Source organism: Nycticebus coucang, chromosome 22 (genome assembly GCF_027406575.1).
Source record: "Nycticebus coucang isolate mNycCou1 chromosome 22, mNycCou1.pri, whole genome shotgun sequence".
Taxonomy (NCBI): Eukaryota; Metazoa; Chordata; class Mammalia; order Primates; family Lorisidae; genus Nycticebus; species Nycticebus coucang.
Window position 1 is genome coordinate 51,475,183 of NC_069801.1, and position 20,033 is coordinate 51,495,215.

Consider the following 20,033-nt stretch of genomic DNA (forward strand, 5'->3'; position numbering starts at 1 on the left):
GAGCTCAGGAGTTCGAGATTCGCCTGAACGACAGTGAGACCCCGACTTGTGAAAAAAATGGAAAAACCCAGCTGGGCGCCGCGGCGAGCGCCTGTAATCCCAGCGGCTTCCCGAGGCTGCAGGCAGCGGGGTGCCTGCAGCCCGAGTCTGAGGTTGTGGTGAGCTACCACGCCCACTGCACTCTGCTCAGGGGCATAGGGTGGGACCCTGTCTCAACAACAACAACAAAAAAAAGTAAAGAAATAAAAAATAAGCAACGAAATAAAATAAAAAAAAAAGCCAAAAAAAAAAAAAAAAAAAAGAATTGCTAGGATAGGGCAGTGCCTGTGGCTCAGTGAGCAGGGCGCCGGCCCCATATACCGAGGGTGGCAGGTTCAAACCTGGCCCCGGCCAAATTGCAACCAAAAAATAGCCGGGCGTTGTGGCGGGCGCCTGTAGTCCCAGCTACTCAGGAGGCTGAGGCAGGAGAATCGCCTAAGCCCAGGAGTTGGAGGTTGCTGTGAGCTGTGTGACGCCACGGCACTCTACCGAGGGCAATAAAGTGAAACTCTGTCTCTAAAAAAAAAAAAAGAATTGCTAGGATAGTGCATGTGAAGGCTGCTGGTGTAGGACCTGAAGCTTACTAGGTATTCAGCGAATGTTCACCACATGAATGGCATTTAGAAGGTGCTTAATAAAAAATATAGGTTTAATTCTCTACCCTTCCGATCCCAAATCTTGAGCAGGATCAAGTGCTGATGCTCTCTGTAGCTAGAATTAAAATCAGCGTGTTTCATGGGGCATCAGCGGTTGTTATTTATCTTCTGGAAAGAAGACATGATTTGATGCTATATGGCCATTGCAAGCCTGTGGAACATCCCACCTGTGTCCTCCCTCCCAGCCCTAAGGCTGGCTTCATAGATGAACAGGTAGGTCCCCACTGCTTCCCTTTTTTGCCATGTCTGCTGCGAACCTCATGGCCAAATGCAGTTCTCTATGGCAGCATCTGGATTCCTACCATGATCCTTTCCTCCCTTCTCTGGTTCCTTAATTTTTGCATTAAGGAATGTTTGCATTCCAAAATGTTTGCATTTTGGCTCCGCTGCATCCCACGTGTGTCCCATGTGCTGTGCAGGCTGTCTCAGAGCTTTTTTGGGGAAGAAGGTAGGAAACAGGCCCAAGGGAGCTTTGGAGCCACCCGGAGGCTGCCCTCGATTGCACTGGTCTCTCTGAGAGGCTGGGGCAGGGGACTGTGCCATCTTTCTGGGGACAGGGCGTCCAGTTTAGGCAGCTTCCTCACACTGCTCAGAGTGACCCAGCTCAGACAATGAGGCCTTTCATGGGGCCTGGCCGGCAGCTCTGAGGTGGGGCCAAAGGCCTCTTCTTCCTGTCCCAGAGAGGGCCTGTTGTAAACCTCACAGGCCTCCTGGGAGAGGCAGGGCAGGGAGAGTGGGAGGAGCAGGGATTTTGTGGTCTCCCATCCTGAGTTTTAAGCCCTGCTCCATGTTGCTGGCTGTTTGAATTCTCACAGAGTCTCTCAAATGAGCAAATAATCTTGCTGTGAGATTCTGGTGAGCTCATGAGTAGAAAGTATCATGTAAACAGTCTGGTCTGGACTATGTTTGGGTCTTTCCTAGCTATATTTTTGTAGGAAGCCACGCTCAGCTGTATAGTGCTAACAGTAAGCACTCCATAAATGTTAGTCATAGAGTAAACATACTAAGACCTTTATTTACTTGATCTTATTTAAGGTGATTTCCTCCCCTACGTGATCCTTGGAAGTAGGTATTACAGTCCCATTTTTATAGATGAGGAAATTGAGCCCCATAAAGGTTGAGCAGCTTGCCCAAGGTTACACACGTTAGTTGTAGAACTATACTCAAACCTAAACCAGGCTGACCCCCAACACCTGTGCACAGCCTGTGTTGTGGTGAGTTGCTCCAGAGGTCACCCAAGCCTGCCTCTCCCCTCCAGGGCACACGGCTCTCCTTTGTACTGGGCCTGCTGTTCTGGATGGGGCCTGTAGGCCCTGTAATCTCAGCTGGCTAATGACTGTGGGCCATGCTCTCTCTGGGAATCTTCCATGATTTCTGGGGTCTCCTTGACCTGGCCTCCAAGCCCCCAACACTGCCTTTCTCCTTCTGTCCCCACCAATGCAGGTATACCCAGCATGTTCTCACCTGCTGCCCTTTGCCCTGGCATTCCCATCACCTGAACTCTTTGCCCCGTCACCCAAACCGTGGCTGTTCCCTGCTTCTCCTTTTTGCTGTTCCTTACAACCTCTCTGCACCTCAGACCTTTCTTGTCTTTCAAATCTCAGCTCTAAGGCCACCCCTTATCCTTTCTTTTCTCTCTTCCATGGGCATTTATTGGGCACCCACTGTGTGACAGGTGTGATCCCTGACCTGTGGGAATGTCTATCTGACGGGAGTGACAGCTATGAGTGCCGTGAGTGCACAGCCTAGTCAGTGCTGTGATGGAGCTGGCAGGGCTGCAGGATGCTGGGAAGTGAAGGGGAGGAGGAAGGGCTAACTTAGCCCACAGGGGCAGATAAAGGGATTCTAGCAAAAGCGGCACCTGCAAGGTGGAGGAACAGAGAGGGAGTGAGAGTGGTGCTCTGAGAAGCTGCCCGTGGTCCGGAGCTGGGAGAGCAGCCCCTGGGGCGAGTAGCAGGAGCCACAGTGGCTGGGCCTTCATCCTGAGAATAATGGGGAGCCACTGAGGAGTCTTGAGCAGGAGAGGTGCCTGGGGAGGCTTGCTCTTCAGAGAGGCCTGTGTGGTCCTAATGGACAGAGCAAAGTTCTGTGGTGGGAGGAGTTATGGGGACTTGACCAGGTCTCCCTGACAGTAAGAGGTGGTTGTTGAATTGGTGGATTTGCTTATTGGAAAGATCCATCTGTGTTGTGCAGAGGCCTGTGAACAGCTATGGGAGTAACCCAGAGCCAGCAGTGCTGGGGCCTGGGCAAGTCAGGGCAGTTGGGGAGACTGAGAGTTTAAGGAGGTGGGATCGTTGGGACCTGGATACTTGGAGGAAGGAGAAAATCAAGGTGAAGTCCGTTCATGTAGGCCTGTCGTCAAGTTTTCTAGAAGGAACCCCGGCCCAGGGGCTCTGGGCTTCCCCAGCTGTGAAGGGATTGGGTGAGGTGGCCTCTCTTGCTCTGACCCAGCAGGTTTGCGGTGTGACTCTGGCCCAGGAGAAGGGATGCAGAGCCATGTGTGGTGAGCCGGGGCCCAGTCTAGGATTATCAAGTCTGGCCAGGTTTGCCGTGGCCTGGGGCCAGTGCCTGGCACAGCTGCCGTCGGAGAGGAGCACGTCTGCGACCTCTGGGTGCCCTCCCACCCTTGTAGTGACGCAGCCCTCCCTGTCTTGGCTCAGCCTGCCTGGCTGCCCTGTCTCCATCCAGGGCCTCTGTTCTCTCAGTGACTGATCCTGAGAGGAGTGGCTCAATTCTGGGGCCCCATTGGCTAAACCTCGCCTGGGGTGCACACACCCCTGCCTTCACGCTGGATGCCTGCCCTGACCTGGCCTGACATGGGCAGCCTGAGGAAGGGGGTGGAGTCTGAGAGACTATGCCTGGCTCTAGCCCAGGGACTGTGCACCCCTGTCATTGAGAGGAATGAGGGACAGCAATAAGGAGGCTTGCTTTGGGGGATGACCTCAGCCCTGCTCAGAGAGCACAGTAGACATCTCTGCTGGGCATGCAAGTCTTCAGGCAGGCTCAGGCCCCAGAACGCTGGATCTACATCTGGTGATTCTCTCCCCCATGTGATGAGTGACAGATGTGGCTCAGGAATAGAGGGGCCTTGCACCTGAAGGATAGGGCTAGGATTTTTTTTTTTTTTTTTGAGACAGACCCTCACTCTGTCACCCTGGGGTTGAGTGCTGTGGTTTCGTAGCTCACAGCAACCTCAGACTCCTGAGCTCAAGTGATCCTCTTGCCTCAGCTTCCTGAGTAGCTGGGACTGCAAGTGCATGCCACAATTCCCAGCTGTTTTTTTTAGTAGAGACAGGGTTTTGCTCTTGCCCAGGCTGGTCTTGAACTCCTGAGCTCAAGTGATCCACCCTCTCAGCTTCCCAGAGTGTTAGGATCATAGGCCTCTGCGCCCGGCCCCCTAGGGCTAGGGTTTGAACTCAAGTCTATCTCTGGCTGTTCCTGCACAAATGGTTGAGGTCCTCCTGTGTGCCAGGCCCTTCTGGGACCAATTTGTGTTTGTAGTCTCAGTTGGCCTAGGGCACATACAGAGAAGGTGTTTGGTGAATGAATAAATCAACAAATGAATCAACAAACGATTGAATCAACAATCCCATCCAGAGATGTGGATTCTACTGGGGAGATAGGGATTCGTTTCTCAGAACAGGAAATGGGAGGTTCTGGGAGGAGAGGTTGACCAGGTGGGCAGCAGAGAGGACTAGATCTCAGGCGTCATGACTGCTGGTCTAGGGCTTTGTCCAGCCTGCTTCCTCATCTGTCACATGGATCAACAGTACTCACCCTCTGCCTTCCTGGTGGCCCAGTGAGGCAGTGGCTGTGAGCAGGCTGGTGAGGCGAAGGCATGGTGTGTGGGGCTTCCCCGTCGTACATGTCCAGACCACCCAGACACCACAGTCTGTGTCCTTTGTTCTGCCCACTTGTCCTCTGCATCTGGCCTCCCCTATTGCCTCAGCACTCCTCAGGGCTTTTTTCTTGAATGTTCTTCCCAGTACCCCTGGCTATGGGAGGGGTTTGAGAAGAGTGTGGGTAAGTGGAATCTGCCTGGCTCTTCCCTCCTTCTGCTCCCACACCCAGAAGGCCAACCACCCACATCCCCATCCATACAGGCCCTTGACGAACCACCAGGCCCCTCGTGCCTTGGCAGTGGTTGCCATGGTGACGAATCCTGCTGCTTGGACTGCAGTGGCCTTCAAGCTGCCTGTGAGAGCCTGTGAGCTGTGCAGCCTGATACCCTGTAGGCTTGCACCCAGGTGGGAGATCTGGGGTGGCTGCCCTCCTTTGCCCCCTTGGTGCCCAGTCCTGTGACTGGTTCCATGGGGCTCCTGGGAACAAATCGCATCTCTAGGAACCCACAAGTTCTTCTGGTTCAGACAGGCCTGCTTCAAATCCCAGTTCTACCACGTAGGGGTCAGTGACTTTGAATAAGTCAGCTTGGTGTGTTTTGAGTTTATTGAATTAGCTACAGGAGCCTCCTGAGGGGAATCGTCTGAGGAGTACAGATCCTGGAGTACAGGCCAGCAGCGGTAGGGTCATGGCACTCTTTGCTGCTGCATCCAGGCCTGGGGTCCTGGACTCGCCCATCTCAGCCCCAGGAGGTCCTACAAGCAGCAGAGCGTGGTGGGCCAGAGCTCAGACTCTGCCGCCAGACCTGTGGGGTCACAGCTGGGCTGTGCCTCCTACTCGGGCCTCAATGTCCTCATCTGTGAGAGGAGGATAATAATGTGCCTGTCTCATAGGCTTGTTGTGAGAATAACATCAAATTAGTACTATAAAGTGCTTATAAGGATGTGCGACACTGAAATGTTACATTAACGTTAGTGATGACGGTTGTCATCACTCCACACATTTGGCATGAGCCATAGCAGTTGGAACCCATGTGTCTGGCCCTCCTCTTTCTCTCACACATACAGGTGCACCCAGCTTGGAGTTCACAGTCTGATAGGGAAGGCGGCCAGAGAGACAGATGGCAGGTTGCCTCCCGTTTCCCTCATCCCCCTCTTCTGAGGGATTGACAGGGGCACCCCACCTCCTCTGTCTGGAGAGTGAGACAGGCTGTGCTCAAGCAGAAACCCCAGCTTGAGTCATAAGTTTGAGGACTTCGTCTGCTGGCCCTCCAGCTGGGAGGTGCTGCACCTAGACCAGTCAGCTGGTCAGTGGCTGCCCTGAGTCCTCCAGGTCAGTAAATCCAGATGCTGGAGACACTTGCACCCAGTGGAGGCTCCCCCGATGTGAAGGATCCCAACAAAGAGGCCCTGGAGGGTGACTTCAGAGCTGCTTTGTGCAATGCTTTCTTAGGAACAATGCCTTGGGCTTGTCTGCTGCAGGTTTTCCAGGCCTGCTCACATACAGAGGAGGATCTTTCAAGGGTGGAGATAAATGTAATGCAACACTTTATTTATTTATCTATTATTTTTTTTGAGACAGAGTCACACTATGTCACCCTCGGTAGAGTGCCATGGTGTCACAGCTCACAGCAACCTCAAACTCTTGGGCTCAAGCGATTCTCCTGCCTCAGCCTCCCAAGCAGCTGAGACTACAGCGCCTGCCACAACACCTGGCTATTTTTTTGTTGCAGTTGTCATTGTTTAGCTGGCCCAGGGTGGGTTCGAACCTGCCACCTTCTGTGTACGTGGCTGGTGCTGTAACCACTGTGCTACGGGTGCTGAGCCACAACACTTTATTTATATTTATTTATTTATTGAGACAGAGTCTCACTTTGTCACCTTTGGTAGAGTGCTGTGGCCTTATAGCTCACAGCTACCTCAAATTCTTAGTCTCGAGAGATCCTCTTGTGTCAGCCTCCCAAGTAGCTGGGACTACAGGCGCTGGCCACAATGCTGGCTATTTTTAGAGACAGGGTCTTGCTCTTGCTCAGGCTGGTCTTGAACTCCTGAGCTCAAGCAATCCACACACCTCGGCCTCCCAGAGTGCTAGGATTATAAGCGTGAGCCACCATGCCCGGCCTTTAAGGCAACACTTTAAAAGGTGGCCCATCGGTTGAGGCTAGGAGGACTGAATTCTCCCCTCCCACTTCCTTGCATCCAAGTCGGTGTTAATATGCACTTGTTAGCCAAAAGGAAACTGGGCAGAAGTGGCATCCAGAGAACCCTGGGGTCTGAGACCACAGGCTGGAGGTGCTGGCCACTCTCGGGGTGGAGTCTTCAGGACGGTGGCCCTGGGGAGCTCTCTCCTCCCTCTCAGATGCTGAGATTTCAGGGCGTGGCAGACCTGGGAGACCCTGCAGAGAGTTGATCCCCCGTCCACTCTCACTGTTCCCCAGGGCCTGGCCTCTGTGTTCTCAGGCCGCATGTCCAGGAAGTCATCCTCACGTGCGAGGGACGACACCATGGCGGATGGCGAGGGGTACCGGAACCCCACGGAGGTCCAGATGAGCCAGCTGGTGCTGCCCTGCCACACCAACCAGCGTGGAGAGCTGAGCGTTGGGCAGCTACTCAAGTGGATCGACACCACGGCCTGCCTGTCCGGTGAGACTGCGCATTGCACAGTTCTCCCATCCCTACCCCACACACCCAGAGCAGGGGCATCATTTTCAGAGATGGTCGCCATCCCCCCTGAGCGCCACATGTGTTCCTCACCCCAGCCTTTGCTTGTGCTGGTCTACCTGCCTGAAACGCCCTTCCTGATTTCCCAGTGGTTGGCCCAGCTGGCCCCTCTCTCTCTCGGACCCCACAGCCTGAGTGTGGGTGCAAGCCATCAGGTCTCTGCTTCATCACAGAGTAGCCTTGAACGTGGCTGCTTCAGGTTGGCTTGAAGATGTCGCGAGCCATGACTGCGTCTGCCTCCTGTGTTCCCTGTGTGGAGCTGGGTGGGCTGCGCGAGGTCAAGGTCATTGCACTCCTTTTGTTGTCCCAGGGTTCTCCAGCCCGCAGGAGAGGGCATGGGGGACAGACAGGCGAACTGACTCATCCCTAGCACTGTTTGATAGGCCCTGACCCAGCCCCATGGGTGGTGAAGGGATTCCAGAGGGACCAAGGCACCTGAGTGCGGTCAGGAGGGTAAGAATGACTAGGCAGAGGAGCTCTAGAAGGCCAGGAGTGAGTGGTGCGGTGCGACCGTTCTGCTCCTGAGTGAGTGTCTACTACTTGGCAAGCACTATTCTGGGGCTGGGGCACACAATGAGTAAGACGGACAAAAATCCTCATCGTCGAGTAATTTACAGTCTAGCAGGAGAAGGAGGGACACTAGACAGACGAAGGCCAGATATGCAGAGCAGGGTTAGGGCTGGTGACAGAGGTGCAGGAGCGTGGGGAGGGATGGGGTAGTGGGCAGAGGAAGTTACACCCCAGCTTGGGCAGCTGGAACAGCGTCTTGAGGAGGTGGCACCTGAGCAGAGGCCTGTGTGACGAGGAGGCTGCTAATAATGTCTGCCTTTCTTATCCTGATGCCAGCGGAGAGGCACGCTGGCTGCCCCTGCGTCACTGCCTCCATGGACGACATCTATTTTGAGCACACCATTAGGTGAGTGGCCCCTCCTCCCTCAAGGTCCTTCCTGTGTCCCTCTGGAGAGCCCAGGGCCCACTCCCCTGCTCCCTGCCTGTTCAGCCTGTGTGCTGCCCAGAGCCTTTGCAGAGGGAGTGGGGGCAGCCTTTGGGGAAGCAAGAACCCCTCCGTGGGGCTCTGGGGCACTGGTGGCTGGGAGATGGCCTGCTGCTGGGTGCTGTGGGTTCCCTTGGCCGGGGCGGGCTGCAGAAGTTGGAGTTGGGTATTACCAAGACTGCATCAAGGGGTGCTGTGTGACTATGGGGAAGTCATTCTTTCTCTCTGGGCCTCAGTTTTCTTATCTGCAAAATGGAAGGAATTAGACTTAACCAGTGAATACTTTTTTCAGTTTGGACATTCTTTGTAGGTCATTGGTCCCTAGACCGTAGACAAAGTGTGTTGGCAAAGTATCAGCCAAAAGCTTAGGCCATTCAGCCTCTAGGGATGAGGATCTCATCACTGGGCTCATTTATAGTTCTTTTTGTTATTCAATGAGGATGTAAGTAAGTTTAATTGATTGCCTTGTTTAAATCTTTTTAATTTTATTTCTTTCATTTTAAAATTTTTATGCATTTATTTTGAGACAGGATCTTGCTCCGTTCCCTGGACTAGAGTATAGGGTGGTGTCATTGTAGCTCATTGCAGCCTCAAACTCCTGGGTTCATGTGATCGTCCTGCCTCAGCCTCCCAAGTAGTTGGGACTACAGGTGTGTGCCAGGTGTTAACCATGCCTGGCTAACTTTTCTGGATTTTTGTGTGGAAATGAGGTCTTGCTATGTTGCTACTCAGGCTGGTCTTGAACTTAAAAAAAGAAATATCTGTAGGGCAGCACCTGTGGCTCAAGGAGTAGGGCGCCAGTCTCATATGCCGGAGGTGGCGGGTTCAAACCTAGCCCCAGCCAAAAACCACAAAAAAAAAAAAAAAAAAAAAAAAAATCTGTAGATACTTCCCCACCTGTCCCCACCTGCCCCCACCACCAGCTATCTCTCTCTCTCTCTCTCTCACTCTCTTACTCCGTTTGGGTTTTTTTGAAATGTTTGTTGAGGGAAGCTAGTCATTTGCCCTCCAGAGTTCTCCATCATAGAGGTTTGCTGTTAGTATCACCATGGTGCAATTTAACATGGTCCTCTATCCTTTGAGAGTAAATTGGTGGAGGGAAGGACTGACAGGGTCAGATTTGCTTATGGGTAGTCGCCTCTCTGTGTTATAAAGAACGGCCTGGAGAGGTATTGGGAGCTAGAGGCTGGGGGGTGCCCAGAGGAGGCTGGGCAGAGACCCTAGGGAGGGAAGAGGTTTGGGCCTGAGCTGTGGGGATGGAGGACAGTCTGGGGTAAGAGAAGCTCAGAGGTCCGAATGGGCATGTTCTCTTGGCTTTAGGGGAAGTTAGAGAGGAGGAGGGGAGGAGAAGAGGAAGTGTCACAAGTTTCTCTCTTGGAGCATTGTGGAAAATAGGACTTTGTTTTTATTTGGGGGACAACAGAAGGTTTTTCCCCCTAGTTTTTGATCATGAAAACTTTCAGACATGTAGAAAAGTTGAATAGTACAATGTTCACCACCACTGAGACCCAGCAATTAACATTTTGCTAATTTGCTTTGTCTATATATAAGTAAATAAATACCCCTCTCTCACTCTCTTTCTGCTGGACCATGTGACAGTAAGCTGTAGAGGCTCGGCACCTGTGGCTCAAGCGGCTAAGGCTCCAGCCACATACACCTGAGCTGGTGGGTTCGGATCCAGCCCGGGCCCGCCAAACAACAATAATGGCTGCAACCAAAAAAATAGCCAGGCATTGTAGCGGGCACCTATAGTCCCAGCTACTTGGGAGGCAGAGGCAAGAGAATCGCTTGAGCCCAGAAGCTGGAGGTTGCTGTGAGCTGTGATGCCACAGCATTCTACCCAGGGTGACAGCTTGAGGCTCTGTCTCAAAAAAAAAAAAGAAAACTGTGAAAGTATGACTCCCCAACCCTGGACACACCAGCATTTATCTCCTAAAAGTGACCCTCCCCTACGTGACCGTTAGTATTGCTAAAAAAGAAGTCGACAGAGATCAGCCAGTGTCTGGCAAGGTGGAGCTCTTGTCACCTACTGAGCTCCGGCTGTGGGCCAGGCGTGGCACTTGGCCCAATTCCACTTCCTCTCTCTCCACCCGAGAACCTGAGGCAGTGGGCTTGCTTTCTCTGTGCTTTACACAGGAGGAAACAGACGCGGAGAGGTACAGCGACTCACCCAAGGTCACACAACTTGGTAGTGTGACAGTCAGGATACAGCATGACTGCAACCCAGGCCTGCGTGGCCCCTCTCACTGTGTTCACTGTGGCCCCTTGACCAGCCCCTTGGAGTGGACCCTTCCTAGGCCTGGGCAGGAAGCTGTGTCATTTGAGGAAGAAATCAGTACTGTGCTCTCCAGGAGCCAAGTGTGCAGAGGGGTGAAAGGACGTGTTCGAGGTCAAATGGCAATTGGATGGGGCCAGCATTCCAACCTCCCAACCTTTCCTCCCCACAGCCCTTCAGCCTGGCACCCGCTTCTCCCTCCAGTTAGGCACAGGGCAGAGTAGGTGGCTCTGGGGATTGGACATGGGAATCATTCCAGATGGTCAGACGAGGCTGTGGCTGGAATCCTGGCTCTGCCAATTTTTGGCTGAATGACTTAGGGCAAATGGCTTAACCTCTCTGATGCTCAGTCCCCCTAAGCCTACCTGCCAAGTTTGTTTTGAGACTCAAATGAGGCAGTGCCCAGTGCCTGGCACATAGTAGGCATTTAAATGTTCCCATTTCTCCTTCTTCCTTCTGTTTATTGCTTCTGATGCTTAGTGGATGTTGAGGAATTGTGGAATTCATTAATTCATTTGGTCACTATTTATGGGAGACCCATCCTGTGTGATATGCTAGGCCTGGTAGCGTCATGGGAGAGCAAAATTCATGGTTCTTGGCCTAGTGGGGCTTACAGGTTGTGGGAGACAGAGGTCAGTCCTCTAGAGAAGTATTGGGGGGGTGAGTCCCCCCCAGGGCACCTGAAGGAGGAGGGGCTCCCTGAGGAGGGAACCATTGTACCGAGAGCAAAAAGAAGCTTAAGCATTAATTAGGCAACAGAGAGCCGGGAAGGGGAGGAGATGAAGGAAATCATGCCATTTCTCAGCCTCGGCTTCCCTACCTGTAAAGTGGGGAGCTGACACTATCTTGCTGGCTTGCTTTGAAGACTTGGTGACATCACAGATGTGAATGTGTTCTGCAAGCCATGAGGTCCCCCAGCTGAGGCCTGCCAGTGCTGGAGGCCCCTGCTCCCACTTTCCTGAGACCTTTCCTTTCCTTCTCCCCAGTGTTGGACAAGTGGTGAATATCAAGGCCAAGGTGAACCGGGCCTTCAACTCCAGCATGGAGGTGTGTGGGGTGGGCCCTGTCTGGGATCAGGTGCATGAGTGGGTCCCCAGCCCAGCACACTCCATTCACAGAGCCCTGTGATCCTAAGGATCTTCCTGTCCAATATCCCATTACACAGAAGGGAAGATCAAGGCCCAGGGAGGAGAAGGGATGTGCCCCAGGTCATTGAGCTACATGGGACTTGACTCTTCACATCTAATCTTAACAGGCGGGGCTAGGGCAGGACAGCACTAGACTGCAGCCTGCTAGCTCCCACAGCCAGATGGGGACCAGGTCTGTCAGATGGGGACCGGGTCCCTCCAATGTCACAGGCAGTGGGGTGGGAGTCCCACCCGTGGACTTTAGGCCCAGGCAGCTTCGCCCAGTTGAGCCACTGGTTCCTCAGAGACAGCAGAGTTGTGACTCTGCCTCTGGGCACACTGTAAATGTCCAGATCACACCAGGTGTCCATTTTTTAAATTTCACTTAGTTGAAGCCCTTTTGCGGACGCAGTCTCATTTTAAGCCTCCTAGTAACCTTGAGAAGGCAGGTGTGATCACTCCCATTTTACAGAGGAGGAAACCAAGACCAGAGAAGGGAAGTGACTTGCCCAAGGTTTCCCTGGGAGTGAGGGACGGAGTCAGAATTACCCCAGGTCTCTAGCGCCCTAGGCCTGGTAGGTGGTACAGAATCAGCGGAGGCCTGGCCTGGGGGTGATGTCCTGTCTCTGTCCCAGGGGCCTCTCTTGACCAGCTCTGTGTCTTCCCTCCCTGTTCCACCCACCTGACTCTTCCTGTCCAGGTGGGCATCCAGGTGACCTCCGAGGACCTGTGCTCTGAGAAGCAGTGGAATGTGTGCAAGGCCTTGGCCACCTTTGTGGCCCACCGGGAGATCACCAAGGTGGGTACCTATACCTGGCTGCCTGATGCTACTCAGTGACCTGGGGACACTCGTCATGGTGTGCCTGGAACAGGGCATGAGTCTGGGGGCAGGGAGCCTCCAGAACCAGCCCCGTCAGCCCCTTACTGCTGTCTGACCCAGGTGCCTCCCTCTCTCCTTCCTCTCACCTCTCCCTGCGCATCTCATGCGAGGATTCTTTAGGTCTCACTGCACGCCCCACGTGACAGCTCCCCTCCCTGGGCGAACACGTGGAGGATGAATGTGCTGTGTGAGGACGACATGGAGGCAGGAGGACAGCACAGAGGGGAGGAAGCCTGGCAACCAGCCAGCAGCCCAGGCCTGCTGCCTGCCCTCCTTGTGCTGTTTTAGGAAGCTCGAGCTGAGCATTGCTGCCCTGCCCCCCGGCCCATAGGTGAAGCTGAAGCAGATCACTCCACGGACAGAGGAGGAGAAGACGGAGCACAGTGTGGCAGCTGAGCGCCGGCGCATGCGCCTGGTCTACGCAGACACCATCAAGGATCTCCTGGCCAATTGCGCCATTCAGGACGGTGAGCAGCACTGCCATGCGTGCATGGGGAGGGCAGCTGGCATCCTGCAGGCCCCGGAGGGAGAGAGACCCCTGGGGATTTGCACTCACTGGTGGCCCCAGATCTGTCCATCCCTCTTGGCCCAAGGTCTCCTCTAGGGAAAGGGAGTGCTTGGTCCCTGCCCCAGCTCCTAGGAACTGTGAAGGGGGCTGGGCCATATGGAAGTCTTTTTGTTGTCCACAAAAATGCATATGGCTTTCTAGGAGCCGAGGTGTTTAGGAAGGTAGTATGACCTATGGCTTGAAGAATCGGTAGGAATTTTTTTTTTTTTTTTTTGAGACAGAGTCTCATTATGTCCTCCTGGGTAGAGTGCTATGGCGTCATAGCTCACAGCAACCTCAAACTCTTGGGCTTAAGTGATTCTCAGCCTCCCAAGTAGCTGGGACTACAGGTGCCCGCCACAACACGCGACTATTTTTTGATTGTAGTTGTCGTTGTTTGGCAGGCCCGGGCTGGATTTGAGCCCATCAGCTCTGGTGTATGTGGCTGGTACCCTAGCTATGAGCTACAGGCACCAAGCCAAATCTGTAGGATTTTTTTTTTATATATATGTATATACACACATAATACATGTACATACACACACACATATTCTCCCTCCCAAGATATGGAATAAAAAGCTCTCAGCTTTGTTACTAACTAATAAAAAAGCAAAACAAAACAAAACAAAAACAAAAACTAGGGTCTGTTCTGTGCACGCTGCTGGACGAGGCTCCAGCCGCCCATTGACCCGCGCTCCAACCCGTAGCCAGGCCAAGCACTGATATGTGTCAGACACTGGAGCTGGCAGTGAACAAGGATTGTAGCCCGTTCACCTGGTAATATTATTTAACCACTGTCCTACTGATGGTGCAGGGATCTTGGTAGCTCAAGTCCAAAGAAAGCGATTCTCTGAGAACCAGCCCTTCTGTGTCCTCACTCTCCGTAAATGAGCCGCCGCCGCCTGAGCCTCCTGGCTACGTGTGCTCGCTGACAAAAGAACTGGTCACCAAAGCCCGGGAAGAACTGCAGGAGAAGCCAGAATGGCGACTTCGGGATGTGCAGGCCCTGCGTGACATGGTGCAGAAGGAGTACCCGAACCTTAGCACGTCACTTGACAATGCCTTCCTGCTGCGCTTCCTCCGAGCCCGCAAGTTTGATTACGACTGGGCCCTGCAGCTCCTAGTCAACTACCACAGCTGCAGGGGGAGCTGGCCTGAAGTCTTCAATAACCTGAGGCCTTAAAAGATGTCCTCGCTTCCGGATTCCTCACGGTGCTGCCTCACACTGACCCCAGGGGCTGCCATGTCCTCTGCCTCCGCCCAGACAGAGGGATACCGAGCAACTATCCAATTACCGAGCAACTATCCAATTACCGAAAACATCCGAGCCATATACTTGACGTTAGAAAAACTCATTCAGTCTGAAGAAACCCAGGTGAATGGAATTGTAATTCTTGCGGACTACAAAGGAGTGAGCTTATCAAAAGCATCTCATTTTGGCCCTTTTATAGCCAGGAAGGTGATAGGCATCCTCCAGGATGGTTTCCCCATTCAGATAAAAGCAGTGCATGTAGTGAATGAACTGTGAATATTTAAAGGCATTTTTGCCATCATAAAACCATTTCTGAAGGAGCAAATAGCAAACAGATTCTTCCTTCACGGGTCTGACTTGAACTCTCTCCACGCAAACCTTCCTAGAAGCATTCTGCCCAGAGAGTATGGGGGCCCAGCTGGAGAGCTGGACACTGCCACCTGGAATTCCACACAAACCTTCCTAGAAGCATTCTCCCCAGAGAGTATGGGGGTGCAGCTGGAGAGCTGGACACTGCCACCTGGAATGCAGTACTGCTGGCCTCGGAAGATGACTTTGTCAAAGAGTTCTGCCAGCCTGCTCCTGCCTGCGACGGCATCCTGGACCAGGCGCTGCTGCCCGAGGGACTGACCTCGGATGCACAGTGTGATGACTCCATGCGAGCTGTTAAATCACAGCTGTACTCCTGTTACTAGATTGTCCCCTGTGTCACCATCTTTAAGTCCTTTTTTCTTTGGAGAGGCACAAGGAGAACTTAAGGTGCCAAGGATTCGGTCTTGTGCCTTGTAATTAAACTGCAGCATGGAGGAACAGCCCTCGAGATTTGAAGTTTAGCCAGTCATGGGTTACTTGAATTATTCCGTGGAAGACATGGAACATGTCCCCAGTGATTCCCAAACATTTGGAATCCCAGTTTGTAACTATTAATCAGGAAGCTGTATCTGGGTTTTTTAAAATCTGTTTTTATGCATCTTGGAAGCAAGAAAAATCAGGAACAAAGTCACTTTGGTCCCACTTTCAAGAAAACCACCTGATTGGCCAGTCAGCTCTGCTCCTATGAAAACGTTTGGGCTAAGCCTGCAAGGTGGCCTAATGTGTGGCTTTGGGAGTTTGTCTTTTACATGAACCCTGACCACGGACCTCGGTTGCTCATTAGGAAACTCCATGTTTGAGGCCCCAGCTGCTATTACTGGGTTTGGAAAGCACCTTTACTGGACATCAGCACGGCATCAGGACATCAGCAGCACTTCCTGATCAAATTTGGAAGCCTGAGACTTCAAAGCACCTCTGGGATTCATTGGTTGAATCTTGCAATAGAAACTTAAGTTTTCCCAAACCCAGAAAGCCTTAGCCCTGGTTCTCAATAGAATCATACAGGGTCCTAGAAGTATATGATCTTACTCAATCTAAAATACTGGATTCCAGGTGTATGTAGCTAAAAGAATTCAGCCTAGGAATCAGAGACCCGGACCATAGGCATGCAACTATGGACAAAACCTCTGTGGGCCTCAGCTTTCTCAAAAATGTATAAAATGAGGTGGGTGAGATGACGTCTAGGGCCCATCTGGCTGCTGAGGTACTGGGATTTGGTGTAGTTACTGAATGTGAGATTTTCTGTCTAGAAAAACGCCTATCTAGATACAAATAGTTGGATTCCTGTTTTTCTGTGGTACACATAGACCTTTCCATGAAGAATGTGTCACCATTTGGCCTTGACTGCAAAGAAACTAGTATATGTATTTCTGGAACTCATTGATACCAATATCCTTTGAGTAGTGATGGTTAAACTTCAAAAGATGGCTTTTGTGAGGCCAGGTGAGATGACCATGATCTTGAATGAACCTTTCCATCCCTGAGACTCTGGTCGTATATTATAAACCTGACTATAGTGGTTACAAAAAAATAAATAAAAACAAAAACTAAAAGTAAAAAACAAACAAAAAAACAAAAAGCAAGACTCCATTTTGGTTTTTTGTTTGTTTTGTTTTTTTGAGACAGAGTCTCACTTTGTCACCTTCGGTAGAGTGCTGTGGTGTTGTAGTCTGTAGCACCCTCAAACTCTTGGGCTCAAGAGATTCTCTTGTCTCAGCCTCCTGAGTAGCTAGGACTATAGGTGCCCACCACAATGCCTGGCTATTTTATGTATTTTTTTTTGAGACAGAGCCTCAAGATATTGCCCTGGGTAGAGTGCTGTGGTGTCACAGCTCACAACAACCTCCAACTCCTGGGCTTAAGCTATTCTCTTGCCTCAGCCTCCCAAGTAGCTGGGACTATAGGTGCCCGCCACAACACCCAGCTATTTTTTGCTCATAGTTGTCATTGGCAGGCCCGGGCCGGATTCGAACCCGCCAGCTCTGGTGTATGTGGCTGGCACCTTAGCCACTTGGGCTACAGGCGCCACCCAATGCATGGCTGTTTTTAGAGAGAGCGTCTCACTCTGGCTCAGGCTGGTCTTGAACTTGTGAGCTCAAGTGATGTGCCTACCTCGGCCTCTCAGAGTGCTAGGATTACAGGTGTGAGCCACTGCGCCTGGCTAGTATCTGGAGGCTTGGTGCCCTTGACTCAGTGGTTAGGAAGCCGGTCACATACACTGGGGCTGGCAGCTTCCAACTTGGCTGGGGCCAGCTAAACAACAATGACAACTACAACAAAAGAAAAAAATAGCTGGGCATTGTGGTCGGCGCCCGTAGTCCCAGCTACTTGGGAGGCTGAGGCAAGAAAATCGCTTAAGCCCGGGAATTTGAGGTTGCTGTGAGCTGTGATGCCATGGCACTCTACCAAGGGTGACATAGTGAGATTCTGTCTTGAAAAAAAAGAAAAAACTCACTCAGGGGCTGGGCATGGTGGATCATACCTATAATCCTGGTACTTTGGTAGAATGAGGTGGGAGGATTGCTTAAGGCTCAAAGTTTAAGACCAGCCTGATAAACATTGAAAACATCTTTTCGGGCGGCGCCTGTGGCTCAGCGAGTAGGGCGCCGGCCCCATATGCCGAGGGTGGCGGGTTCAAACCCAGCCCCGGTCAAACTGCAACAATAAAAAAAAATAGCCGGGTGTTGTGGCGGGCGCCTGTAGTCCCAGCTACTCGGGAGGCTGAGGCAAGAGAATCGCGGAAGCCCAGGAGTTAGAGGTTGCTGTGAGCCGTGTGACGCCACGGCACTCTACCCGAGGGCGGTACAGTGAGACTCTGTCTCTACAAAAAAAAAAAAAAAATGAAAACATCTTTTCTACAAAAACAACAGCAACAAAATACAAAAACAAAAACAGGTCATTCAGCTACCCAGAGTCGGGGGAGCTTGCTAAGCCCAGTAAAGCAGCAAGCTGTATTGTGAATTCCATGTACCCTATTTATGTAGGGCTTGGAGGTCAGGGCAGGGGAGGCCCAGCTCTTTCTACAGTTATCAAGGTGTCCGTGACCCATCATCTCACTGCAGCCCTCCTTGAATCCCTTCTGCACTGACAGCTGTTGCACCCAAGGGCCCGCCTTTGCCTGGTATCGGGCCTCTGGCTCACTCCAGCTCCAGCCAAACTGAAGGCTGTGGGCCCCGAGAATATCCTGCCCATCCTGTCTCCAGACCATCCTCAGCTTCTCGTCCTCTAGGCCCCCACTCTGTCTGTGGCACCTCCAAGAGCCCGCATGTCATGTGACATGCCCTCTCTGATGTGCCCTTGCTGAAGAGGTCGCTTTCTGGAGATGGGCAACGAGTGTGACCCCCTTGGGTTGGGTGGGGCACATCAGAATCCGTCCCCCCTGGTGCCTGAGGCTCCTTGCTCCCCGGCCTCTCTTATGGAGGGTGTCCTAACACCACGTCTGCCCAGGGACAAGGGAACTGTCAGGGCAGAGGACGGGGAGGAACTATCCCTTTGGCGAGTGGATCTTACAACCATGATCACATTTCACCTTCAGCAGTCCCCTTGCACCAGATCTGACACCTGCCCTTTACAGATGAGGCAGTCGAGATTCAGAAGTCATTGATTTGCCCCAGGTCACATAGATTATGTGGGGCAGAACTGACGCTCAGACCAGGTGTGTCTTGTCTGAAAGCTGGTGTTCCGTCCACTGCCCTGTGGCGGGCTCCTCTCTTCCAGCCTGTGTCCTCCATGCCTCACCCAGGGCCCGCCTGTGCCTTGTGCACACTTGGTGCTGAGTAAATGGAGGTGCCCGAGTAGAGGTGGGGTCGGGGGCTGCCCGTGGGCGGGGGCTCCCTTCGGGAACCTTCTTACCTCCCTGCCTCACTCCTTTTGCCTGCCCCCGTCAGACCTGGAGAGCAGAGACTGCAGCTGCATGGTGCCAGCAGAGAAGACCCGAGTGGAGAGTGTGGAGCTGGTGCTGCCCCCCCACGCCAATCACCAGGGCAACACGTTTGGGGGCCAGATCATGGCATGGATGGAGAACGTGGCCACCATCGCAGCCAGGTAAGGAAAAGCCTGCTGCCTCTGCCTCTCCACCTTTTCTCACCTCCTTCCCTCAGCCAGCTCCCTGGGGAGCAGAAACCCTGGCTTGGTGTTGGCATTCAAGGCTTCTGAAAGCTTAGCTGTTCTTTTTTTTGAGACAGAGCCTCAAGCTGTTGTCCTGGTTAGAGTTCTGTGGCGTCACAGCTCACAGCAACCTCCAACTCCTGGGCTTAAGGGAGTCTTTTGCCTCAGCCTCCCAAGTGGCTGGGACTACAGGTGCCCGCCACAGTGCCCAGCTATTTTTTGGTTGTAGTTGTCATTGCTGTTTGGCAGGCCTGGGCTGGATTCGAACCTGCCAGCTCTAGTATGTGGCTGGCACCTTAGCTGCTTGAGCTACAGGTGCTGAGCCAGCTTAGCTGTTCTGTTAGGGTAACTCACAGCTTTCAGACCCAGAGAACCAGACAGGAGTGATTTTTGGTGAAATGACCATTCCTTCCTCTATTCCAGAAGCCCTCCACAGCCCCCTTGCTTACATGGGGAACACCAGGCCTGCTGACCACGAGAGCCTCCCCTTGATCGGGCCCTGCCTGCATTCCTCCTTGTAGCCACATTTGCCTATCCCTACTCTCCCAGCCCTGCCTGTCCTTCTGCTGTCACTTCCTGCTATTGTTTAGCTGCTAAAAACCTGCCCGGCTCCTCCATAAGCCCATGGCTGACTATTCCCTTCTTCTTAGAAGTGAATGTCATCTTTCTCTTATTACCTCTGAGCCTGTCTGAGGCTCGTTCTACCCTGAACATGATGAGATTTTGTATAGCTGGGTAACTGACATGCACTAATTGACACCCTCCCAGCTCTGTGCCTTTGTACTTGCTGTCCCCTCTGCCAGGGGTACCCTTCCACCCCCGTCCTCCTCAGCTGCGGAGAGTCTTCCTTGTGCTTTGGAGCCTGGCTCAAGGGCCCCTCCTCCTGCGGGAGGCAGTGCCCAAGCTGTGCCATTTCAGGAGGCTCCCACTGGAAGTGCAGTGAGATCTCGGAGGAGGGTGAGAGCCCGCGGTCAGGGAAGGCTGCCTGCAAGAGGAGTGCCTCGGGTGAACGAGTAGCTCTAGGCAAGGTGGGGGGGCCTTCAAGTAGTGGGAGCAGCAGGTACCAAGGTTGTAAAAGTTGGAAAGAAAACGGGGAAGGGGTTTATCCCAAGCCCTGCTGAGACTTTTTTCTGCCACCTCAGACTCAGCTCTTTTTCAGCCATGCACCTAGACCTCAGTATCCTATCCTGTGAAATAGGACTTTAGGGCGGCAACTGTGGCTCA

The 20,033-nt window shown here is 52.7% G+C and overlaps 1 protein-coding gene and 1 pseudogene across 6 annotated transcripts in view; both read left to right on the forward strand.

Annotated features, from left to right (window-relative positions):
* Positions 1-20,033, forward strand: part of ACOT11 (acyl-CoA thioesterase 11) — a 62,908-nt gene that overhangs the window by 31,495 nt on the left and 11,380 nt on the right. For 5 of the 6 annotated variants that reach the window (XM_053576940.1, XM_053576942.1, XM_053576944.1 and 2 more), the window contains exons 2-7: positions 6,973-7,177; positions 8,102-8,171; positions 11,511-11,571; positions 12,352-12,450; positions 12,863-12,998; positions 18,590-18,746. In XM_053576940.1, coding sequence (XP_053432915.1) covers positions 6,973-7,177; positions 8,102-8,171; positions 11,511-11,571; positions 12,352-12,450; positions 12,863-12,998; positions 18,590-18,746 — 728 coding nt within the window. Of the gene's footprint in view, positions 1-6,972; positions 7,178-7,344; positions 8,172-11,510; positions 11,572-12,351; positions 12,451-12,862; positions 12,999-18,589; positions 18,747-20,033 lie in introns of all 6 variants that reach the window. The other variant, XM_053576945.1, reaches the window with a different exon arrangement.
* LOC128575456 (alpha-tocopherol transfer protein-like) lies at positions 13,022-16,513 on the forward strand (annotated as a pseudogene).